Source organism: Engystomops pustulosus, chromosome 1 (assembly GCF_040894005.1).
Source record: "Engystomops pustulosus chromosome 1, aEngPut4.maternal, whole genome shotgun sequence".
NCBI classification, from domain to species: Eukaryota; Metazoa; Chordata; class Amphibia; order Anura; family Leptodactylidae; genus Engystomops; species Engystomops pustulosus.
Window position 1 is genome coordinate 38,090,287 of NC_092411.1, and position 27,099 is coordinate 38,117,385.

Consider the following 27,099-nt stretch of genomic DNA (forward strand, 5'->3'; position numbering starts at 1 on the left):
AGCCCCTACAAGTCCAGAATTCACTTCCTACATATGGTACTGGAATCATCATCTTCTTGGGGAAGGGAGGATGTGTCTTTTCTGCCTGCTTTCAATCTGTAGTTGCAGGACATTCAAAGGTCCTGAAAGGGATTGGTGTACATGTGTATTGAGAGGAAGAACAGATGTCTGGGAATTTCATGCTTGATGGTCCTTCTCAGTATAGAATTTGGTGGGTGGTTTGGGTGGCTGTCGGTTCCCTAGAAGGCTTGGGTCCCAAACTACTGTCAGAACCGCTTAAATTATAATCCACTATACTCTGGACTTGATGGCCAATCAGAGCCATGGTTAGTTCATAGGGGCGTCAATTTCCTGGATTCGCTGATCGGCCGCTAATGGCCGATATGTCCAGGTCAGGCGGCCGAACCTGAATGCCGAACACGACCATCAAGTCCACTCATTTCTACCATGAACCATCAGTAGGTGAAGGATTTATAACCAAAGGAACCTTGAGGGTGCTGTCACACGGTGCCTTCTTGGACCATTTTAAAACGCACTGAGAACGCATGCGTTTTGTATGTTTACCATGTGTTTGGCTGATTTGAATCCGTTTTCCTTCACTTCTGTTAGTACAGGCAGCTGTGAAACGGATTCAAACTGGGCAAAACGCATTGTAAATATACAAAATGCATGTTTTGTAAAAACGGCCCGAGAACTGTCCAAGAATGCACAGCACCCTAGTTTGCCTTTGGGGGCCATGATTACCTACTACACAGGTGGGACCTCTGTGCCGTGGCATAGGGACATGCCACCTACTCTAATCTGCCACAATCTCATGGTTTTATAGTTATATATAATTATATATGGAATACTAATGTGAGAAATATCCATTACTCTACAGCGCGGTGGAATATGTTGGAGCTACATAAGGGAGAGGAAACAGGTAAGTATAAGGATGATCCAGCTTGTTGTGCTATGCCGGAGTCTTGTATATACAGAGATGAGAATGTGTCTGGGCTGATCCTCAGTGGAGCACACTGCTAGCTATTGGCAATGCCTTTGTCCTCATTCAGGAAGCCTTTTGGGTGCATTAGCATATCCCCAGCCCCTCCTGCAGGAGTAGTGGAGCACTGTGGGTGTGCTCATCCAGCCTTCTCTCCTCCTTGTGCCTCTAACACCTCTGTGTGAATGAAGGCAGTCTGCAGAGAGCCACAAGCGCTCAGACATAGTGCAGGGCTGCTCTGTACTCCCCTTGTGTGGCAAATCCTCGCCCCTCCTCCGCCTGTAGTCCATGTGTCCTCCAGGAAGCCAAGGAAGAAGCCAAGTGACTATCATCTGCCAGCCCTGGATTACTGGGCAGCTGCGGCCAGACACTTTGTAACAAGAACACAATTGTAACCATCCACACTGCTACATCAGGAAGCGCAGAACGCACACAGTGACATGAGCTGAGGGTAAGTGTTTGTTGTGTTGCATTTTTGGGCTGGTATTTAGTATAAAGAGGGCAAAATATGTATATACGGAATAACTTTGAGTTCTTAGTATAGTGTAAAAACATGGCAGAAAAGGACCACATGGTCCATCCAGTCTATTTATCCCAGATATGTTTACTTCCATTGATACTATTGATGATAACGGTGGACGGTAATGATATATAAAAGCTTTATAGGATGCAACCGTAGCAGAGCTAGCTGTCCTATTTCCAATCATAAACTGCAATATCATAACGTGCGCATGAGATTTACATAGGACTGCACAAAAATGACTGCATTATCACAGTGCACAAAAGACAAAACAAGTCGGCTCTGCTACATATAGTCACGTATAACTCGCACTATTTATTGATTTCAATGCCAGTCTTGGCAATGCCAGGCGAGAATTCTGGATTTGGGATTGTTATGGTAACAGCGATGCACTTTCGGATTGTTCTTTGCTGTGTGTTTCCAATTTAGGGAGGAGCGATATTTGAATGAGAAGCGCTGTGTCCTGTGCCTCAATGCTTGTTATGTTCCCCTGCCCAGCTTTCCAGTGTCTGCTCCTAGACAGCATGGCCAGGGATCAGGGCTGGATTCATTGCCCCATCCTGGTACCCCCAACCCCCGCATATGTGTATCCCATCACCCTACAGCACATTTTACATATTTGTATTGTCCCAAAAACTAGTTGCAACAAAGACAATTACAAAATGTGTCTTACTTTTATGGTACGTTGATGCTTACAAAGGATCTTCTAAGGTTGTTAACCTTATGTGTGTCACTTATAGTAGTATATATGTTATATCTTTGTATTTTATGCAGTGTATTAAATAATATTTGCAAAAGATCATATACGTAAGAAAATATTATTATTGTGTTTTATTATTGTGTAGAAATAACATGTTGATTTATGCAAAATACTCCCACATAGTACACTGCAGATGTAGGAGCTAAGAAATAATTTGCATTGTGTTTGGCAATGATTAGAAATTAATTACTGGCCATGTTGTAGAGGAAATCCTTGTCAGTGTCCGGACTCGGGGGTTCAGTGTGAAATCATTTTGTAGACACGGCTTTGGATACACCTAATGCTCCTTACACGTGCTGCATATTCAGCTGTCATGTTCGGTTAGGCTAAAAGCGTGTTCCCACCATGAGCTGCGCCTCAGAGGAGTGGTTGTTACAGATGCACATTGACTATGCAGAGTATGTGATAAATCCACCGTGGTGCTGTACCATGTGGATGGATAAAATATGTGTATTCACTGAATGGTTAGAAGTAATGATTTGGTTCTGGACATTTGTCAGCCTGTGCCAAATCCTCGACTCCTGGTAGTCACATTGTATTGTGTTTTGGATATGAATATGTTGTTCGGATCCTTTGAAGCTTCAAGGACCATCACATTAGGTTCCCTTTGTGTTGAAAAATGCAGCAAGATGCCTCTTCCTATTAGATCATGATAACCCTGTCTACATGACGCGGAGCAATGTCTTATGTTGTACAAGCAGAATGCTGAATTACATGTTCATACATGAGATAAAAATCTACAGAAATGAACAGTGTTGACCATGTCCACCGTCTTTGTACTCTTGTCTGCAATCATTGGGATGAATTGGGTTGGACTTTGTTCAGCTATTGTTGGTGCACATTGCACGTGATCTGCAAGTTTAGTCTAGCACGTTGATGGCTGGATCATTCTTAGGGAGAATGTTATGTACAAGCGGATTTCAGGTGATACTTATGTTGCGTAGATGCCTAGATAGTTTTATGATATCCTGATATATTGATGAGTTAGGGACAAATGTCAAATCCAACCTTGCTACATCTATTTGCCATGGACTTTTGATGGATATATAAGATCTGGAAACATTACAATGATGTCATGCACTCTTATTGACCAGCTCCTATAGTAAGGCTCTATCGGATAGTGTGAATATACCATATATGAGACATAACGTCTTCTCAAAGTGATGTTATATCAGTATGTATGTAAACTCAAGTCTGGACCATGTCTCTGAAAGCCTTTCATCAATGATTACAGAACATGTAGTCATTCCAGTTCTCCCTTCTAAGTCCTTTTAACACCGAGAGGGTGACTGATTCTTGTACTTCACAGGTTTGATCAGTCTTGACAACCTTTCAAAGCGGCCTTGAAGTCAGATACACACGTACATTCCTTCCAGCCTGCAAGCGTTATAAATTCTGTCTGTCAGATAAATTCCTTCAGTTTACTGTAAAAGTGAGATACTCATATTTTTTTTCCCCTTGTAATGAGATCATCTTTATACAGTATACAGACACCCACTGTCGTCTTCATTGACTACTGAATGACAGGTTAGCAACAGAAGGGAAGCGTGAACTTCCAGAGCACTCTGTGCTTTCCTTAGAATCGCTGTCTGGCTGTAAGTGCAATGGAAAAAATGTGTAGTGTGGAATCTTTAGAAATGATCGGCATTGCATTCGTTCCTTTAAGGGAATGGAGATAAAACTCGAATGCATTCCCTTTATGTTCCTTCCAGAGATCGGCCTGTCTATCACTCCTTGGACCAGACAGCCGTGTGCAGTTATTGGGGGGGGGGGGGTAGATACATTGGGTAAAACATACATTTCTAAAGGGGTATTCCAATCCTTTTCATAGGGAATGTTGAAAGTATCAGGTCTATGTCTGGGAATCCAACCTATTGGGCTATACCCCATTAGATGATTCCCCCTTTCCCCATTGATTTAAGTCTGACGGTTGAAGGTCCTACCAATGGGATTGGTAAGAATCTGATCAAAGGCAACATCTGCAGCTGCCTCTTCCCATGTTTGATGGGATTCCTCCAGTTTTCTTCCACAATCCAAAAACATAATGGCCCACATTTATAATGCCTTGGCATATAAGATGGGTCTTTGAAGCCATTTTTAGGGCTTTTCATCCCTGCAAGCCACATGGGGTGTGAACATCCCAGATAGCCATATGTACTATACTTAACCTGGTATAAACAGGTCCGACTAGGCAGAGAAGGCCAGAGATGAGAGACACTGAATGCAGGCGTAGGGGGAATATTATGACTGGTGTAAAAAGCCAGTCATAATAAATAACCCCCAATGAATTAGGATTGTGAGCCCTACTGGGCACTATGAGTAATACCAATGTATGCAAATCACTGCAGAATGTTCATTCCATATACGCATGATAAAGATAAAGAGATAAATATCCTTAAGCCAAGGGTCCGGGGAAATGTTTTGCAACTTTGTTGTTTTCTTTGTAGATCAGTAATACCAGATTGAGACTGTTTTACGTTGGAATATTACAGTTCTGTAAAGGAGCCATGTATTTATGGCCAAGAACAGGATCGGATCCAATCACGTGAGATCAAAGAAGCCTAACAGTATAAAGGAGTGGGCGATCCAGATTCTAGATTGCCTTTTCCTGCATAGTGTTAGATTTTATTCATCTCCCATATTGTGGATAAAAGAAGTTGATAAAACTTTGAAAGGTGTAAATCAATAAGACCTTTTAATAGACTGTAGTAGTTATTTTTGGGAGATCACTAACATTGGAATAAAGTTGTATAAATTTGGCAAACAAGTCAACTTTCAGGGACTCAATGGTCCAATACAGTAACAGATGATTCTCTAGAGGGTTCAGGCAAAATAGTGAACCTCACACATTCAACGAATTATAACCCTGTGTGTGGCTGACCTTCGTGCCAGTTTCCAGGGTGGTTGTACGTTATCAAAACTTTTTGCATGCAATTAAAAGTGAGCAACTTCGGTATGGATGGAGTCATGACCTTCGGAATCATGTCCTTAGGAGGACCTGTTTAAACAACCATTTTGTTGGTTATTTTTCTACATTTTGTGTCATTAGTACCCATCTTGACTATTCAGTATGTACATCAGAATGAAGGAAGTCCTGCATGGAGGATGTTTAATTAGTTAGAGGCAGTAAACTTAAGATCTTAAAGGTATTTCCTGCCCAATGTCCTGTGCAGCTGTTGACCTGTTTTGGTGCTGAGTCCCACAGTGGTCTCCACTAATCTACACTGAACAGTTCAGTGATCAGGGCTGTCACATTTCAACACATGGAGGTGTTGAGGTTGCCTTCTCCTTTATCCCATGTATCATGGCTATCAGATGTGTTTTTCTGTTGTCATTGAGTTATTTACATGGTGACATGTGTAAAGTGACTTGGATGAATGTCACAGATGGAAGTGTGAGGAAGGGATAAGCAGCGCTGGGGTGAACCCAAGTCTTCCACATATCTCGAAGATGTTGGATAACAGGTTTTACCAGACTGTAGAGCAGTGTGGAAAACAATTTGTTTAAATATCTCACCCATATACCACATTAGGGAAAGTACAAAGCGTGACATATAAACAGCAGAAAAATGTAGAAATTGTAAAATTCACTGCTATTTATAAAACTCATGATTCATTCTTTATATACAGGAAAAAACCTGCAGAAAGTGGTTGGTTAAAATCAAGATAATAGATGTTTGCTACGGAAATGAGGTTGTAAAACGAGACACTAAACCTTAAACCAAACCAAACTTGGGGGCATTTTCTTTTTGTTACAAGTGTTCCATCACTATATGTTGATCACAAAGTGTCTCAATGCTGTAAAGTCTGGGCAAATCTACCAGTACAGGCAGTCCCCGGGTTACATACAAGATAGGGTCTGGAGGTTTGTTCTTAAGTTGAATTTGTATGTAAGTCGAAACTGTATATTTTATAATGGAAGTTCTAGACAATTTTTTTTCTTTTGCCCCAGTGACAATTGGAGTTTCAAAATTTTTGGTTTAATTGGACCAAGAATTATCAATAAAGCTTCATTACAGACACCTTACAGCTGATCATTGCAGTCTGGGACTATAGTAAAGCATCCAGAGAGCTTCACCAGAGGTCACAGTGGGCAGAGGGGTCCGTCTGTAACTATGGGTTGTCTGTAAGTCGGGTGTCCTTAAGTAGGGGACCGCCTGTAGCTTTATGTGCTCAATATCCCTGCAGTGCCATCACAGGCCAAATGAAGAATTACACACTGTCCTTTAAAATATTTGAGATCTCCAGGTATTACATGGACATACTAGGTCACTGGTGGCGAACCTATGGCACGGGTGCCAGAGGCGGCACTCAGAGCCCTTTCTGTAGGCACCCGGCCATCACCCCAGCACACCAGACAAGACTCAAAGAATTTTCCAAGAAACTTAAAAGATGCTGCTTTCAGTCATATTTTGATACTGACTTTGCTACTTGGGACTGTAAGAAGAGGGAGAATAAGACAGGGTTGAATTATTTTTTGAGGACCTCCTGCTGGCACCACAATTCTCTGTGTACAGAGGGAAACTGGAAAGAAGCTAAAATGATGAAAATTTTCCATCTTTCTACTGTGTTGCTGTCCTCAGGAGGCCAATACGATTGAAAGTTGTTGAACAGGGAGCAATAAGTTACTGCTTTAATTTTTGGTTGGCACCTTACGATAAATAAGCGGGGTTTTGGGTTGCAGTTTGGGCACTCGGCCTCTAAAAGGTTCACCATCACTGTACTAGGTCATCCAATAGGATAGATGTTTTTTCGATTTGCACTTTGCTTTGGTCAGACAAAGGTCTTGAACATTATCTGTAGATGGAAGATAAACATTATCAAGACATGCATCAGATGTCAGCAAAAAAATGATTTCAGATGGGCCAACAGATAATACAATATATCAAGGGGCTTCCTTCTCCTTCCTTCTCCGCACTCTTGAATTAGGTGATGTAAATTTAAAGGGTTGTATGGTGATCATTAGAATTCCCTCATAGAGTAGTTAGAAGATGATTCAACTGGATCAAGCAACTTTTTTAGACTTTTGTATAAACTTAAGTTAATGCTCACCATGTGATCAGTCTATTTTTGAGTTTAGAGACCTCCTAATAGTTGCTTTTATAGATTTTTTATTGTCACTTATCAGCAGTATTGTATTTTATATTTGTATGTATTATACTTTTGCTCTACTGTTTTGTGTGTTCTAGTGTTGCTGTAGCCTAAATGCAGTTGCCACAGATCTGACTTTTCACAGCTTTACAGTTTGTTGTGACAAGCAATACCATTGGCTTGTATGATTCTAATCCAGTGTGAACGGATTGGTCACATTTTGTACAAGTTTTGGTTGAGCTCACAAAGTGGTTGGGATCATACCATATAGTGAGAATGTGTAAGTTTCCATTTAAACAGGGAAAGTGAGTTAGTTAATTTGCTGTTTCATCCGTCTGAATTACTAATTGTACATCTGTTGTTTTGTCTCTTACAGGACAGGAGAAAATGTCAGTCAGCATACATGAGAACCGCAAGTCCAGAGCCAGCACCGGCTCGATGAATATCTACCTATTCCACAAGTCTTCATATGCTGACAATGTCCTAACTCATCTGAACCTCTTAAGGCAGCAATGCCTCTTCACCGATGTCTTATTACTGGCGGGAAACCGGTCCTTTCCCTGCCATCGTGCGGTCCTTGCTGCTTGCAGTCGCTACTTTGAAGCAATGTTTAGTGGTGGCCTCAAAGAAAGCCAGGCCAATGAGGTGAACTTTCATGATGCTGTCCACCCAGAAGTTTTAGAACTTCTTTTGGATTACGCATATTCCTCCAGGGTCATCATAAATGAAGAAAATGCTGAATCACTTTTGGAAGCTGGAGATATGTTAGAGTTTGAGGATATCAGAGATGCATGTGCTGAGTTCTTGGAGAAGAACCTTCATCCAACCAACTGTCTAGGCATGCTGCTCCTCTCCGATGCCCATCAATGCACTAAGCTGTATGAACTGTCTTGGAGAATGTGCCTTACCAACTTTCAAACCATCTGCAAAACTGAAGATTTTCTACAGTTACCCAAAGAGTTTGTTGTCCAACTCTTATCCCATGAAGAACTGGAAACGGAAGATGAGCGTATGGTGTATGAGTCAGCCATGAACTGGATTAATTATGATCTAAACAAACGTTGCTGTTACTTACCTGAGCTGCTCCAGACTGTACGACTAGCCCTATTACCAGCCATATATCTCATGGAGAATGTGGCCATGGAAGAGCTGATCATTAAACAGAAAAAGAGCAAAGAGCTTGTAGAAGAAGCAATAAGGTGCAAGTTAAAGATTTTGCAAAATGATGGAGTAGTGACAAGTATGTGTGCAAAACCTCGCAAAACCGGCCATGCTTTGTTTCTTCTAGGCGGACAGACTTTCATGTGTGATAAATTATACCTTGTTGACCAGAAGGCAAAAGAAATCATACCCAAGGCAGACATTCCAAGTCCTCGCAAAGAATTCAGTGCATGTGCTATTGGCTGCAAAGTCTATATCACTGGTGGAAGGGGTTCAGAAAATGGTGTTTCGAAGGACGTATGGGTCTATGATACCCTTCATGAAGAGTGGTCAAAGGCTGCCCCAATGCTGGTGGCACGGTTTGGCCATGGGTCTGCTGAACTGAAACACTGTTTGTATGTAGTAGGGGGCCACACAGCAGCCACTGGTTCACTCCCAGCATCTCCATCAGTGTCCCTGAAACAAGTTGAACAGTATGACCCAGCAACCAACAAGTGGACCATGGTGGCTCCTCTTCGAGAAGGTGTCAGCAATGCTGCTGTGGTTAGTGCAAAGCTTAAATTGTTTGCCTTTGGGGGAACTAGCGTAAGCCACGATAAGTTGCCCAAGGTTCAATGTTATGATCCTTCTGAAAACAGATGGAGTGTTCCGGCCACTTGTCCGCAGCCCTGGCGCTACACAGCAGCAGCTGTTTTAGGAACCCAGATCTTCATCATGGGAGGGGATACTGAATTCTCTGCCTGTTCAGCTTATAAATTCAACAGTGAAACATATCAATGGACTAAAGCTGGTGATGTGACGGCCAAAAGAATGAGCTGCCACGCTGTAGCGTCTGGCAATAAACTGTTTGTAGTTGGAGGGTACTTTGGAATTCAGAGGTGCAAAACCTTAGACTGTTATGACCCAACAATTGATGCATGGAACAGCATAACTACAGTGCCCTATTCCCTTATCCCCACGGCATTTGTGAGCACATGGAAACATCTGCCATCGTAAAGCACTGTAGACTGGCATGGTAAGTTTCATGTCATAGGATTCAATTCCAACAACAAATATCACTGAAGATTTGGTGACACAATATAATGATTTGTATTCCCATTGATCATAGACCCAAATAGTCTATCACAATATTGAAAGGCCACAGCCAATGGTATCTGTACTATCTACCATAATAACACCGGGGTCAGGCATATCTAAATATATCTTCTGCTTTTTGGTGAAAGTTACATACGTTCGTACACATTAGACAGTCAGTTGGTCCTCTGGAAATGGCAGATTCAGTCTTCTTTAATCTGATGTGTATGGTCAGCCCTCAAAGGCCTCACATGTTGACTGAATGACCATTTGATTCAGTAGGGGTCCTTTATTGCTTACCAGCTGCAGAGTGGATTAGTATTTGATAGACCTTGCCTATTGGGGATGGTAGGAGTAGGAACCTCTGCTACTGATGGGAAACCTGTTATTTATATCCTAATAATTTTCCCCAGACAGTTCAAGTGTACGGCAATTACATGTGTATTCTATGGGATTGGGATTTGCCTTGGGATATAGCCAGTTTGGATGGGTAATGGGGCAGATGGGACCTTATTAATTAGTGGTTACAATACATGATACATGCCTGGTCTTTCTTTCCATTGTCTCTGAATTATGCCAGTACAATTAATAGTAAGACTCTTTTCATATTTGAGTGCTTTGAGCATTGACAGACAAACATATTCAAGGTCATGTAGAGAGGGCTCTCAGCTTGGGCGTAGGACCTTGTTTGCCCTCCTCCCCCCTTTTGCTTATACAGTACATAACTCTTGAGAAGAAAGACTGTGACGTCCCCCTCTCCATGCTCTGTTGTTTCAGCAAACATCTTTTATCACAAGTATGCTAAGTGTTTCATCCATCCACACACATTTCCGACTCCTTGTAGAGGTGTAAATAAAACAAAAGATTCCTCGCTCTCATGTTGTCAGTAAGGGTTAAGTCCTGTGAAGGTCTCGCCTTCCTATTATTCATTTTTCTCCGCCTTGTCTCATTCCTTAGAAGTTTGGAGCATGATTAATAATCCGCTGGGGAACTGTTACATGAAACTTTTCTTTCTCGCCCCCCTCACTTCTTTGACCTCATGGGGCAGGTGTGGCTTCACAGATAGTTAAGATATTGAAGGCCAGCCGACCTGTAATCCTAGTTTCTTTAAGTGTATGAACCAGGGTCAGGGCAGGTAACCTCATTCCAATGTAATCCAGCCGCCTTGGTGCTGACTGAAGATGTGATTATGGCTTGAGTTCTGCCACTTGGAAAGATTTTACCAGGCATAGTCCTTATGTAGAAGGGTACATTAGAAAAATAAGTGAACTGAAGTTCTATATAGTATTTAATTCAAAGTTCTAAAGAGTTAACCAAGGATATAGTATTACCACGGGAGGCCATAGCTGTTTAGTGGTTGAGGGGTCTGAACACTGGACTATGAGTAGGGCTTGAGTCCAGGACTTCTGGTTTCAACTGTATCACCTCAGGACTTCTGCACCATCAATTCCATGGTGCTAAACAATCAGTAAGGGGTTCACGTACGTTACATATAGACAAGTACAAACACTACAGTGATCAGGAACCAGGTGGAAGGAGGACCATGCCTGTGAGAGGTCACAATCTACATGTCCCTTAGCTCCTGGTCTCCAGTGGTCATGTTTTATGAACCTAGAAATTCCCTTTTTCAGTACCCCCTATGAAAGTGAATAAGGCTAGATATCCAAGCAATGCTCTTATACATAAAATAACCACGAGGGGGCTGTTTGGTATGATAATCTAGGGAATATTTTATGGAACAGGGGACTGTTTTTTTAGTTTCTGATTTGTTAATGCTGCCACATGAGTTCACTGCAAAGGGGCCTACTGAGGTTCTGCCGCCCAGGGCCTACTGAAACCTGGAGCTGACCCTGGTGTGTGCAGTTATTGTTTTTTTTAAAGCACCTTCCCTATTATAGAAATTGACTTTCTGTTTCTCTGGTTCTACATTTGACATCTCCGGAGAATTGCTTTCAGGCCCTTTCAAGAATTGCTCCAAGCTAGACATTACACATTAATAAGCCCGGTCTCTATAGCAGAGCACAGTTTACTATGAAATCCCCGTGGTGCGAGGTGACTAATCTTGTTTAGGATTTAGTAATATGATTATCGTGTCATTTTGTGGCTATTATATGGGTGACGGATCATTTGATTGTGGTTTATTTGCTGTACATCTGCCTGTGATACTGGAGACTAATGGCTGTCCTCCGTCTGTCTTTTGTCCACCACACAGGACCTCAGCTGTGAAGATTCTAGGCCAGCTCTTAGATGAACACGACAAAAGGACTTTTGATCTTAACTGAAGACGTTTGCCAATCCTACATTCTCCCTCCTGCAGCTGGGGATTCTGGCGCTCCCGCAGCAGCCACGGTTAAGATATTCCTGAACTGAAGATGCATTTTTGGTTGTATTGTGCTTCAGATATCAGTATTAACTCCTTATGCTCTGAATCCAATGTATCAAAAGGAAAATGTTGTTTTTGGTTTTGCAATTGGAACCCCCAGGGGCCTATTTAATATGTCTGCATTGCTTGAATCCATCTGGACAGTTTCTCTCCGCGGACGAGTTTATCATCTGATTCCAAGGGAGATAGAAATGTCAGCACCAGCTGTGGGGGAAGCTGGCGGGTTCCAAGTAGCAAATATGTCACGTTGTATACAGTTCTAGCCGCACATATCTTGACTTAAGACTGCACAAGTGGGCTATGCCATGGGCATTTTCGAAAGTTGCGGTTTAACGCATTCTCAACATTAACAAAGCATAAAAACCACAACTGTAACCTAGCCAGAAGGAAAAAAACTGTGAACAAATATTGGATGTCTTATTCCCCAGAATCCATTGCCATTTCATTTGCCTATTTATATATGACTTTGTTCTTACATTCCCAGTTGTCTATTTATTGTCCTGTGCTGTCTGCATGCTGATACAATGCCTGTAGTTGTATTGACATGTGTAAGGCCTGGTTACATGATTGTATGTGTAAAGACCACTGCAACATTTCAGGACGCTGTGTTTTCTTCCTTGCATGCAGCATTGCAAATTATGTGAATCTGGTCTTCAGCCAGATATTAATACCGAGAATGTATCTGCTTACGTTAATGTCAGAAATTCATTGTGTGGGTTCAGCAGTATCGGATATGATAAATTACAGATGTAGCAGGGCTGACTTCCCATATGGAGTGAATTCCTATTAAATGATCGTCGTGGTTGCAGAAATGGCCGGGGTTGTCAGATGGGGTGACCTCATCATGTGAGGGACAACACGTCATGATTTCATAGTGATCTGTCCCAAATGACAAGCTCAGCTCTGCTAAATCTATACTGCTATATAAATACTTTCATTATATGACATATATGACACTTTGAGTACAGATACAAGACAAATTTACTTGTATAGAGTGGCCATCCAGAGTCATCACCATTAAGGAGTCAATGATTCCAAAATTGACTTCAATGTGACTATCCACCCAATACACACTATGACTACCTTATCATAAAAAATGCATGCATTCATCTGATTTGCATATTTTTAGTGTGATGTTGAATGCACACTGGCATATATATGGTGAGGGAGTAATGTGGTGTTTTTTTTAATGGAGCAGAAAACGAAAAACCTCTCTCCGAGCTCAATGAGAAGGAAGAGTACCATAGCAGTCAATATCTACTAAACCGATTAGGATTTATGAAGGTCATAGAGATGGGTCTCCCTGATAAAAAGCAGCTCTACACATCCTATAATACATTCAATTACTACTAAAATCCTTTAGCTGACTTTGATGACCATTTAAAGGAATTGTCCATGAACACTACACATACATAGAAGGGTTCTTAGAATACAAACCTAACATCGAGAGGGTAAATAATCCGCCATCCAATTTGCACAATAGATACCAAGTGTTGAGTGTAGCTAGTAGTAAGTGGCACTCACATCGCCAATGTGATAGAAATACCATCAGAGAAGTTGTTGAAGGGTGAAGAATGCCCAACTAGAGCTCTTGCTTGCAGCTTTATTAAATGTGACTCTTCACACATATGTATCACAGCTGCTGCCCCTAAATCTCCCTCTCAAGGCACTAACATTAGCAGCCTGCGTGGTGACGGACCCCTTGTTAATGGTTATTATGTGACAAGTGAGTGGATTTCACAAGCAGTTTCTTCATAGAGTCCTGGAAACGCACACATGACTTTTGTATCCATGTCCTATTTCCGATGAGGATGCTAGGGATAACTCATAAACTCAAGTTGCAATGCTGCAAAGGTAAAAATACAGCTGTAATGGAATCAGTGTAAAGGTCAAGGAAGACCATGAAGGAGGGCAGCGGCCTCTTTTACTGAAGCTGCCGGTGTAACAAGACCTGTCCTTTAATTATACACAGTGGTAATATAAGAAGCCGCGGAGGTCACTTTCTCAGGCCATCCGCCCGGCAGGTCACCCGTCATCCTCTTCCTTTGTATATTACAACTTGTTGGCACGTAGTGTCTGTACAGTGTTATTCCGTTCTTACCTGGTCCTTAAACCACCAACTTCTCATCTTTGCCTCTTGTTAAATACTTTGTCGTCACTGTCGTCTTTTGTATAACTGTTAATTGTCTGCTCGTTTGATCGGTATTGACATCACCCAAAGTTATTTATTTATTTATTCATTGGAATTTCTCGGTTTTTGCCGAAGCCGTTCGTTTTGTACGTGTTTTTCTCGTTCTCCGCTGTATACTTGTTGCATTTTCTTTAAAAGTGAATTTGTGGTAAGAAAATAATAAAATTGCACTGTTTAAATATTTTTTGTGTCTTTTGTTCCTTGTGTTTTCTTAGTTGATAGGATACGGCTTTTATGTCTCAATGTTGTATACGTTTAGATTGATTCTTGATTGTCGGAGATTTGAGGTGTAATGGATCCAATTTTTCTTCAAAGGCCCCCATGCTTTATTATTATAACCTCGACTTGGACGACATTAACAGAAACACCATGGGAAGAGATTAACATCTGCCTCAGTCTAACCCCACATTTTATCATCTTTAATTAGAGCTCAAAGTTTAGGCGGAAACCTATGGAATTCTTGGGAAGAAATGTGGTTAGAACCTAATATTGTAACGTGGTTTCGTAGATAGATTACAACAGATCTTACACAAGCCTTTTAACTGGAAAGAACCACTAAATTCTTTGACACCGAGACTGAATTAGCAACGGCAACAGTCTCTCCCTCATCTGAAAACTTAATGGGCTTTCAATTCAAGAGCAAGTTAAAAGGGCGAACAGATTGCTGAAATGGAATAACACTTTTTTTTTAAGATGATAATTTATTCAATAGGGGAAAATTAGTATGATACTAAAATCCTCGACACTAGTGGATGGATAGAAGGGTAAATGAGTTAAATGGAAAAAAACAGCCCTGGATAATTTAATCATGTGATTATGAGAAATCCACTGGGATTTGAGTCTTATGTCCACGTTGAATCGCTATTGGTGGAGCCTGGTTGGACACTACATTGACTAAAGCTAGACATATCCTACATGCAGGGGTGTAACTGGGAGAGGCGGGGACCCATAGCAGACTTCTGAATGGGGCCTCCTACCCCCTCTGAAAATTTGTCCACTCACACATTTATACACTCATACACACATTTATGCTCTGATATATACAATTATACGCTAAGGCTGGATTCACACGACCGGTGCCCGCCGTATCGTAGCGCGGCTGGCACACGGTAGCGCGGGGGGAAAGGAGGAGGGGGAGAGCGCTGCTCACCCCCGCCCCTCTCCATAGGGATATATGGCGCACGGTGCCGTATGCCCTGAAAAAATAGGACATACTGCTCCCGTAGGGCGCCGCGCGTCCATTGCCGTCTATGGGGGACGTATATCGGCCGTATATACGTCGCCCGTATATACGTCCCCCTTGCGTTAGTGTGAATGCAGCCTTACACAGATCTGTCCCAGTAGCTCCTCGTCACATGGAGAAGTAGACGGCAGTAATTAGAGATGAAAGATCCCTAGTCCTGTCATTCTGCTGTCCCCTCCCTCTCCCCCGATAATTCTTATCTGAGCTGCCAATTCGTGCTATGTACTATGAAAGATGGGCACAGTTATAGGCATATTATGCTGTATAATGTACAGCATTATATGTGTATTATGATGAATATCTTCCATTCTTAAGTGTGTCAGGTGGGATGCTGGGGCCCCCTAACACTGTGTGCCTCATAGCAGCTGTTATGGCTGCTACCACTGTAGTTACGTACCTGCTTGCATGCGTCATTTGGTCAATATGGTAACAGTGCTTCAATCTCTACTCAGAGGGGCAGATTTATCAAGACCTAAGCTGGCGTACCTGCCCCATGACTGTGCAGTACTCTGCGCTTATTAAGGTGTAGGCTATACATATATACGCTAGGTTTCTCCTGGCTTAGATCCGCCCCATCAACGCTGAATTTACACCCTCTAGGATTTGTCAGGAAGGGTGGTGGATACATCAAACACTTGCAAATAATGCTAACTTTCGCCCAAAGAATTATCCAAGACCTGATAATTTATAGCAAAATAATCTTTTTCTTTTTTTTTTTTTGGGAGGGGGGGGGAGATATTTTTGGAATGTTGAATGTTTTCCATGGTCACCACATCTGTTATCTTCAACAAGTGCATTCCAATCATGGAGGATACTTATCTAAAATATAAAGACATGGGAATAAAGCCTTTCTGGTAGGTCACTTTAAGTTAAGGAATTCATTACAATTACCTAAAAAATAAGATGAATTTGTTTACGTGGAGAAGATATACAAAGTCTTCTCTAGCCTTGAGGATTTCTCCTCTTGACCTCATGTTGATTTGTACCGTCATGTGTTTTCTAGCTAAAACCTGGGGCCCTGGCTTCTATCTCTGTACTTCAAGCCCTGGAACAACGAACTACTTAAGTCATTTGCAAAACTCCCATCTCTAGCAGGCGACTGCGGTTGAAGTGAAGAGAGGCTTTAATCATCAGTCTTGGATGGTTGACTAACTTCTTAAGATCTGAAACTGTGGTCTTTGCATTGAATGCATGGTTAATAAGGACTCTGAAATGTTTCCATCATATTTTAGTATAGTTCTCCCGTTACAATATTTGAATAACATTTGTGGTCGTCTTTTTAGGCTACTTCTACATTCACTGTAGTTGAAGTGAGACAGCGGTCTGATCCATTGCCTCTATTAATTACTGTGTGTAGGCTTGGGAGGAGGTGAAGTCCGGGTGGGCCTCTCCGCTCCATAGGGAACATTCTGGACTCATGCTTCTCCCATTGATGTGGGAATTTAGGCTTGTTACTCCACCGCTGCCGAGGGGAATGAATTTAGAAAAAGCTACAAAAACGTCCCACACGCTGAAGTGATTCACAGCACCGCGCACATAAAACCTTGGCAGAAGACGTGGAGGTTCCTCCTTTTCTCTGCACCAGTTGCTGTAGAAACGGTTAACAATGGTCAGCCTTCCACTATACGTCGGATTGTTTAGGCTCCATTCAGACTCGCTGACACCTGTCGGAGGGGAGAGTGACTAGAAGTGAAAAATGTTTCTAACCATTGGATGTGTGTCAGGGGTTAAAAGACAAGAAACAGAAAAGGCCCATATATAATAATGTGAATATATTAGCCATACAGTACATATGATGGCTGGAAGTGAACAAAGTTGTCAGTGATGAAATCCACTATTAGGCCAGTGCTACGCCGCAACATTTGGGCCTTTTTTAGTTGTTCTACTACTGTAACCCTTGACTGACAAATTTTGTGGGCCCCAGCCCCCCACAGAATGATAATCTGGTCCTGTCTTCACAGTGAGTTCCCTGCACCTAGGAAGGTAGGAGGGTATCCTGTGACTTGGGGCCCCTTCTCATCCATGGGGCCCCCTGAGTAAAGTCACACTAAACCCCCCTGATGGCGACCCTGGTGGTGACCTGTTCCTTTTAAAGATATAAAGTAAATGACAGTAGAGCTTCAGGCCTTCTGGTAACAGATCTGTACACTGCATACATTGAAACTGAAAAATTGTGCACCAACCTGTTTGGTGCATGGTCTGGTTGTCAGATCCCCACAGATCCCATACTGATGACCTAACATGAGTCTGTGTATAATCAGTATAAAAAGTGTCTGGAGGGCTAGATAACCCCCCTGTTCTCTGTGTAGGGGTCCAGCTATGTTACTGCAGCTTGACTTCTTTTAACTGGAATAGAAGATGTACTGCGGGGGGCAACAAAAATCAGGTGATTGTTGGGGGTCCCAAGTGTCAGACCCTCACCTCATCTGATATTATTGACCTATTCTATGGATAGAGCATGGATATTAAAAAAAATCTATTTAACATACACTGTAATTATACTAATTATTATTTTATTTAGCATACTAGGTAGCACAGACAGGGGCGGCTGATTTTTGAGTACATAAACAACATACTGACATAAATCTGACAAACAAAAGGAACACACAAAAAGTTGGGGAGAATAATAATAATTCCTTTATTTATATAGCACACACAGTTTCTGCAGAGCTTGCTAAATTGGGGCAAAGTTGCTTACATATCACCAACAACAAGGAGGGGGGATTCTGAGCATCTCTACACAGTGTCGAATTAACCCACCAGAGTACCAGAGGATCCTCCGGTGGGCCCTGGCTCAACCCAATACGGAACCCCAGAGGTCCATCAGAAAACACCACAATATGGAGGCTGCTAGAGTATATTTCCTGTGGGATAATGAAGAGTGGGCCCCCAAATTGATTTTCTCTGGTGGGCCAAAGGCAGTGATGGGCAACCTTTTGAGCTTGGTGTGTCAAAATTCACCATAAAAACCGAGCATTAATCGGGTGGTGTGTCACCTTGACAAAAAAAAAACCCTATAATTTTGTTATATTTATAGTTTAAATAACTATAGTATGGCATTTTGTGCTGGGAGCTCAATGCGTGACTATCCCTCAGCCTCGCAGGAGCCGAGGATGAAACTTAACTCTCGGGCCGCTGTGTGTCACTGAAAATGGCTACGCGTGTCATAGGTTCGCCATCACTGGCTAAAGGAAACCAAGTCCGACACTGTCTCTTCACCAGCAGGACATCTAATGTACCTCTTAGGTTTTCGGTCAGGTACCTTTTATGCAAGAGGTCAGCTACTGTTTCTTTTCTTCATATAAAAGACTGTGGATAGTTATAAAAGGCTTCCACTTCGTGAAAAACCTCTTGACCCAACCACACTTATTGCATTCAGTCTCTATATGCTCGATGTTCATCCGTTTCATCAGAGTCTTTGTAGGTCTGTCACCTATCTGTTCAGAGTGCAATCGGAAGTCGCAAAACTTAAAGGAAACCCACACAAACATGGAAAAACATGCAAACTTCATGCAGATGTTGTGTTAAATAGACTATAACATTGCATTGCGTGTGAATAAACATAGTAGTGATACATCGCATGAGATAAGCCATGTTTTGTCTGGGACATAACTAGAGGATGGTTTGTCATCTTATCAACAATCAACAATTCAGAATTTGTTTTATCTGAAAATCTGATTGTCTTGCCAGTTGTAAAGTCTTACACTTGTTTTTGGCCCACAATGGCTTTGTGGCAGGATACCAGAATCAGAAGAATGCCCACGGCTGGGCTGAGTCTCGGCTCTTTGAAGCATGGGCATTTTCTTAAATTTATCGTTGTGAAGTTGCAACCTTGTAGCTTACATTTTTTTCTATCGATCAGAACTAGGACATGCTCTACTTTTTAATGGAATGGTTGTATTATGCATAGTCAGGAAAGAGACTGATGAAATAGACAAGGGCAGTGGGCCCTGAGACTAAACATCCTTCCCAGCTGTCCCTGCCGAATTGGTCTATCAACCCACAGCGGTAGGAGACAACTGGTCAACGTTCCCTTCCTATGCCAAAGTCGAGATGAGGACAAAATTGAGTCTGAACCAAGAGGACAATTCAGTCCACAAAAGGTCAAATATACCAGAATACAGAATAAATATTTGCTAGGTCAGTATAGACCAAGCGCAATAACCCACAAAACCTTATATGAGATGCTGAACCACTGGTCTTGAAGATGATTGGATCACTTCTCTGACATCAGACAGGGAATCAATGAGAGAAGGGAGAGATTTGTTGTCCCATTATTTAAATGTAACCTAAAAGTATTGTTTGCTACCAGAGTTGCCAACCAATGCCAACCGAATGGTGGTGAACTATTTGTAAGTTTCCAAATAGTCATAATAATTGTCCATGAATGGGCAATGATAGGAACGTCCCATTCCAATTATCGTCTGGTTGAGGTTAGTAAATGGGGTTTAGTGAACATTACTGATACAAGAAAACTTAAACAGCATCATAATTGGGCTCCAGTCAATGCCGGATTATTTGAATGACGAATGTATATTTAAAGCATTGTTCTATTTTTCTCCGCACCTTGGTGTCATGTTCCTTAGGACATTCGCAGTATTAACACATGATTGAATGCTTCCTATTGTGATTATTTTGCTGGTGGTTAATACTCAGAGAGGATTATTCACTATTGTCTATTTGTGGTTACAATAATTTGCTGTCATGAGGCTTTTACATTGATACAACAAACCCACAAAATTGTCCTAGGTTCTCACATTAGACAATAAGCTTCAGTGTAGGGGAAGTGGTAGATCGTACATGATCTATGCTGTAAACGGATCTTATATAAATAAACTGACCGCAGCGTCTCCTATTAGACTGTAACAACAAGATCTAATCTCCTGAGCTCCTTTAAGATCCGTCCTTGGTGCGCACATGGCATATGCCGCTGCTTTAAACATTGATTGGATTTGAAAGTAAGTCCAGGAATACAATGCTTGTCAATCTCTGGCACTGTGAAGCATGGAGGGATCTGAGCGCTCCCAGCTGTCTCCCTCCATCTACTTATTTGTGTGAAATTACATCTACAACGGCCATTTCTGTCAGCGCCACCAGATTGTTATAATCAGAGGTAAATAGGATCACAGAGATATCGGGATTTACGATACTCTGCCAAACAGGCTGCCGTATCCTCATAGAGATGCATTATAGAGAACAGAACCATAATTGGGATATTCTGCAATTTTATGTATGCTAGGAATGATTTAGAAATTGGGGCAATTTTTGTTAATTATAGAGCTATTAAGCCTTGCTTTTTGCATAACAAGGTGGTTTTTTTTTATAAGCGACCCCCTTGCTTTTAATTGGATTTTTAAAAATAATTTTGTAATTTCCGTACAATGTAATTTTGTTTTTATTGTATTGAAATCCAAGCGTTCCATTAACCCGTTTCAGACATTTAATCGCCTATAGTCATAAGGCTGCATTCCTTAATTTTGCCTTTTCCTGTATTAGATTACGTGTATCCACGTGTAGGGTCTCTTTAGAGGTGGAAGAATATATGAGTGAATTAGACAAAATCAAAGATAGAGACAGAAAGGGGTCGTCCGCTTTCAGAAAATAATTATTGTTTGTGTAATGAAAAGTTATTCAATTTTCCATAGTTATACTTTGTGTATCAATTCCCCACAGTTTTCTAGATCTCTGCTTGCTGTCATTCTATAAGAGCTTTACTGGTCCATGGTCATGTGATGTCACACAGGAGCACTGCTCATTATAACTAGGGCAGCACGGTGACTGAGTGAGTAGCACTTCTGCCTTGCAGCGTTGGAGTCCTGGGTTCAAATCCCACCCAGGTCAACATCTGCAAAGAGTTTGTATGTTCTCTCCGTGTTTGCGTGGGTTTCCTCCGGGTACTCCGGTTTCCTCCCACACTCCAAAAAATACTGGTAGGTTGTTTAGATTATGAGCCCCATGGGGACAGAGACCAATTTGTCATGCTTTGTGCAGCGCTACGTAATCTGTAGGTGCCATATAAATAAAGAATTATTATCCTTGGTCATGTGATGTCACACAGGTGCAAGGCTCATCATATCCCTGGTCATGTGAAGTCACACACAGGTACTGTTTGCTATATCCCTGTTTTAGCAGTAGATTATGCAGATCATTCTCCAGTAGTGGAACTTTATTTATGAACAGAACTCACAGTATTTCTCAGCATACAGGATAATATGTCTGTACTGCTATCAGTCCATCTGCAACAAGCAAGGAAAGATGTCTGTGCTGTCTCTTCCTGTCTCAGAGAGTTTTTTTTAAACAGCCTAACTTTATTAACATTTACAATATCCCTCATACATGCAATACATACAAAAGTAGTTGTTGCATACAGTAATACATAGCTCCCAACCGTCCCGATTTTGACGGGACTTTCCCGTTTTTCGTACCTCTGCCCCGCGTCACGGGCAGCTATGAGATTGTCACGGATTCTCCCCCCAGGTCCCGCTGTGTCCCCATAGTAAATACTTTGAAAGCCAGAACTCACAGTACAAAATGGCTGCTACAGACATCGGGAGGGAATCCTTTTCAGAGAAGTGCTTAGCGGAGAGAGCAGGGACCACGTCATCAGCTTCAGATCAGCATCTGTCCATATATGGTCTCCAGGGCTTCCCCAGACACAAGCTCTTTATACAATTAAATTACATAAAATTTTGGCCAGGCTGAGATTCGAACCTGGGACCCTCTGCACCATAGACAGGAGCTTAACTAACTAAGCTATAAGCCCAGTAATACAGAGCTGAGGATTTCTGGTAACTAAGACATGTTATCTGCCATTTACACTGTGACACAGACTAATGCACTGATATATAGAGAGGGATCTTCTCAGGGATTATTATTGTCATTATTGAGACTATTATTATTATTATTATAAATTTTATTATTTTTATTATTATGGAGATGATTATTAACCCCTACGGGACACAGCATCTTTTGGCCTAAAGGACGCGGCCCCATTTTTCAAATCTGGCCTGTGTCACTATAAGTGGTTATAGCGTGGGAACGCTGTGAGATATCCAGGGGATTTTGAGATTGTTTTCTCGTGACACATTGTACTTCAAATTAGTTTAAAAATTTGGATGAAATCTTTTGCGTTTAGTTATGAAAAAAAACAAAATTTGGCAAAAATTTTGAAAAATTCTTTATTTTCAACGTTCTAAATTCTCTACTTTTGATTCAGAAAGTCATAGCACCCAAATAAATTCATAACTTACATTTCCCAAATGTCTGCTTTATGTTGGCATGGTTTTTTAAGATTCCACATATTTTACTAGAATGTTATGAGGCTCAGAATTTGGGTGCCATTTTTCACATTTTTTGTAAAATCGCCAAAACCCGTACTTAGATGGACCTGATCAACTTCTAATTGACACTGAGAGGCCTAAATAATAGCAAGACTCGTAAATTACCCCATTGTGGAAACTACACCCCTCAACGTATGAAAAACTACTTTTAAGAAGTTTGTTAACCCTTTACGTGTTCTATAGGGGTTAAAACAAAATGGAGGTGCAGTCTGCAAATTGTAATATTTTTTCACAATACACTCATTTTGGGTGGAAAATTAAACATTTAAAATGGATTAAATTAAAAAAGGCTCCACAAAGTTTGATACCCAATTTCTCCCGAGTACACGGATACTCTATATGTGGTGGTAACTTCTGTATGGGCGCACGGCCGGGCATAGAAGGGAAGGAGGCGCCATCCAAATCAGATTTGCTATGTCACATTGTACAGGCTATAATTTTTTTCTTTTTTTTAATGAGGACCTATAGGGGCTTATTTCTTTTGCCACATGAGATGCACTTTTCTGGTATGTAATTTTGGGGCATCTACATTTAATTGGTGAGATTTAATTAACTCTTTGTTGGTGGAGGAAATGAAAATCATCAATTTTTAGGAAAATTTTTATGTGTTTTTTATTTGGCCGTTAACCATACCATAAAAATAGTATATTATTTTTATTCTATGGGTCGCCACGATTATGAAAATACTTCATTTATATATATTTTTAATTTTTTACCATTTTTACTGAATAAAAAGTAATTTGGCAAAATTGTTGTTAATTTTAGCATCACCGTCTTTCATATGTATAACTTTTTTATTTTTCACCTCACAAATCTGTTTAAGGGCTTATTTTTTGCAAGAATGATAGCTCTTTTTAGTGGTCTTATTTTAGATTGCGTAACTTTTTAAAATCACTTTTTTTAGAGCATTTTTAAAGGGCATTAATAAAAAATCATCTTTTTCAGAGAGAGTTTTTTTAGGTTGTTTTTTACGGGGTTCACTTTGCGGATCTAATAACAATTCTGTTTTATTATACAGATTGTTACGGACGCAGGGATACCAAATATGTGGGGGTTTTGTGTATTTTATTCAATTGTACTGAATAAAAACTAATTTGGAGAAAATCTTATTCATTTTAGCATCACCATCTTTTCATATGCATAACTTTTTTATTTTTTGGCTGACAAATCTGGTTAGGGGCTTATTTTTTGCGAGAACAGTTGTTCTTTTTAGTGGGCTTATTTTAGAGTGCATAAAATTTTTAAAATCACTTTTTAGAGCATTTTTTATAGGGTATTAATTAAAAATTATCTTTTTTCGGAACGTTTTTTGCGTTTTTTTCCTCCGGCGTTTACCGTGCGGGTCCAGTAACAATTCTGTTTTATTATGCAGATTGTTACGGACGCGGCAATACCAAATATGCAGGTTTTTTTTGTGTTTTTATGTTTTTTATACTTTATTAAGTTTTTTATGGGAAAGTGACATTTTAGGGGCTTATATTTTATGTATTTATTTTTTATTTATTATAATGTGTAGTGTTAACTGTTTTTGCATTTTTTTTTACTTATACATACTTGAACTTAAACCAGTGATGCTCTGATCACTGGTTTAAGTTCAATACACTGCTCTACAATACTATTTTATTGTAGAGCAGTGTAAACTGTCTGAGCAAGCTTGCGCATGCTCAGACAGTTTACAGCCAGACCCGGAAGGGGTCTGGCTGCCATGGAGACCGGGCAGCTCCGGGGCACATGCCAGTCCTCGGAGCTGCCCGGAAGAGGATCGGATCCCCCGGTAAGCGGCACGGGGGATCCGATCCACAGCAGGAACACCCTTACACGCCGCGGTCATGCTTGACCGCGGCGTGTAAGGGGTTAACACCCGCGATCGGAGCCGGCTCCGATCGCGGGTGTTACAGCGCGGTGTCAGCTGTGATAGACAGCTGACAGCCGCTGCTTCTGGTACCGGCTCCGTTCGTGAGCCGGTCCCAGAAGCTAGACGTTATACTACGTCCCGGTGCGCTAAGCATCTAGCCCCGGGGACGTAGTATAACGTCGTGGTGCGCCTAGGGGTTAATAATGGTAAAAATAATAATAATCATCTCAATAATAATAATAATAATAATAATCTCCATAATAATAATAATAATAGTCTCAATAATTACAATAATCTGAGAAGATCCCTCCCTATATACCAAGGCAGTATATACTCATAGTTCTTAGTTACCAAAATTCTCCACCTTGTTAATCACAGAGATTATAGCTCAGTGGGTTGAGGCGCTGTGTTATTATTGTACATGGACAGGTTCTGGGACAGGTTCTGGGTTTAAATCCCAATGAGGATAATTTTTTTTTTTTATTGAGATGATTTTTATTATTTTAATATGGCTAAAATTTGGTGCGTGGCCAGGGAGTGATTGGGGGTGTGGCTTAGGGGGATCACTACGCGTGCCGCCATTTTGCCCCTCTTTCCTTTTCACAAATGTTGGGAGGTATGGTAAGATAGTATTATTATTCCAACCCCTGGTTATATGATGTCACACAGGTACAATTCTCCTTATATCCCTGGTTATGTGATATCACACAGGCGAAATTCTCCTTATATCCCTGGTCATGTGATGTCACACAGGTGCACGCCTATAGATATTTATTTCTGTGTGACATGAAATGACAAGGGAAAGATTTTTCTCTACAACAAGTAAACAATGTAGTTTACTGCCAGTAAACAGAGATCTAAAAAACTATGAGGAATTGATACAGAAAGTGTATTGTAAAATTATATAACTTTTCATTACACAAACCATATCTATTATTTGCTGAAAGTGGACATCCCCTTTAAGTGCTTTATTTACATCAGTATTACTCAGAGCTAATCTCTAATGTCCTATATGATGCTGTAGAGTGAGCGTGTGAACCTGTATATATCAATAATTCAACCGATATTTGGAGTCTGCATCGGAGTAACCTGCTTAAATATGAAATCATATTATTGCCAGAAAAGTTACTGCTCCTGTAAACACATATGGAAGCTTATCCTGAGAATATGCAAAGATTAGGTAAGTTCTAAGTATGAATCATTGTCACCAGAATGAGTGCAGCTTGATGTTACTCATAGAGTGCAGTAGTTTCCATTTCTGGTCAATATAATATAATCCATTTGTAAATGAGTCATCAGGAAGGTTCTGTACTGCACAATGCTACGAATAAGGAATCTCTATGTACAAGTCACCAAAGCGAGACTATGTTATCATTAGAATGGTATTTGATTATATAATAGGCTAAAAGGAAGAGGACGGCCAGTATGGAAGCCAGGGACACTGACGTATGGGTGCAATGAGTACCTCCAGCATGAGCCGGCCTGGTATTGCTTTTTCCTTTCATCAGTTCATCTGCGTTGATGGGATTTTGATCTTGTGCCATCTAAATATAATAAGAATGTAGTCATCTGTCATTTGGCTTATCCCTTTTTTGTCCCCCGATTAACCACTCCTGTATCAGAGGACTATGTTGGAACAGTAATAAAGGGTTGAAAAGGGATGGGTTCGTGGGCTTTCACCTTTTTTTGGAATAAATGTCCTGTTTGGTACATAAGACTAGGATAGTGGTCTTCTGGTCAGCTGCCGAGAACAGTTGTTCTATGGAGATGCTGGGTATTTGATCCCAACCAATCTTATATTGATAACCAATAATGTGGGTAAAGAGGTCGAGTTAAAAACATCGAAAATGTAAAAATAAATCATGAACCTCCCATGTTTTTGACCACCAGGGGCATAACTACTGTGGTAGCATCTGCTATGGGGCCTAAAGTGTCAAGGGGCCCCGTCATCTTACCTGGCACTGAAGAATTGAGGATGTGCACGATTATATACATATTATGCTGCACATTGTACAGCATTATATGTATGTAACATACATGTTGTGTATGTGTGTGTATCTGTAAATTGTATATGCTGTATGTGTGTATATTGTGTATATGCTGTGTGGGGCATATTTATGATACAAATCCAAATAATTCCACTGCTTTTTAATCATTTCTTTAAAGGGAAGCTGTCATCAGACATTGGCCTAATAAACCACTAGCAGTCTGTTGTCAAGCAGCTGAGCAGCTTCTAGATCTTGTTTATTTTATGGTGCAGCTTGGTGGCACCATCCAGAAAATCAACTTTGAAGTCATATGTAAATTGGTTGTCAGGGAGGTGGAGAGTCTAACACCGAAGTCAAGCTCTCCCGGCCTCTGAACACCTCTTCCCTTGTTAGTGACATCATGCACCAGACTTCAAGAGATCTGGCCAATGATGTCCCTGGACGCAGGACCATAATTACAGTAAAGGGGACACTCTAAGGCAGGGAAAGCTTTACTTCAGTGTTAAACTCTC

At 41.0% G+C, this 27,099-nt stretch overlaps 1 protein-coding gene across 1 annotated transcript; it reads left to right on the forward strand.

Moving 5' to 3' along the window:
- The first annotated feature begins 1,093 nt into the window (after positions 1-1,093).
- ENC1 (ectodermal-neural cortex 1) lies at positions 1,094-14,342 on the forward strand. Its single transcript, XM_072138568.1, has 3 exons — positions 1,094-1,433; positions 7,729-9,528; positions 11,800-14,342. Exon 2 carries the CDS (start codon positions 7,740-7,742, stop codon positions 9,507-9,509), a length of 1,770 nt encoding a protein of 589 aa, XP_071994669.1. The 5' UTR covers positions 1,094-1,433; positions 7,729-7,739; the 3' UTR covers positions 9,510-9,528; positions 11,800-14,342.
- The last annotated feature ends 12,757 nt before the right edge of the window (positions 14,343-27,099 follow it).

Excerpts from the sequence above, each read along its gene's own strand:
- ENC1 (XM_072138568.1), top strand. The coding sequence starts at position 7,740 with ATGTCAGTCAGCATACATGAGAACCGCAAGTCCAGAGCCAGCACCGGC.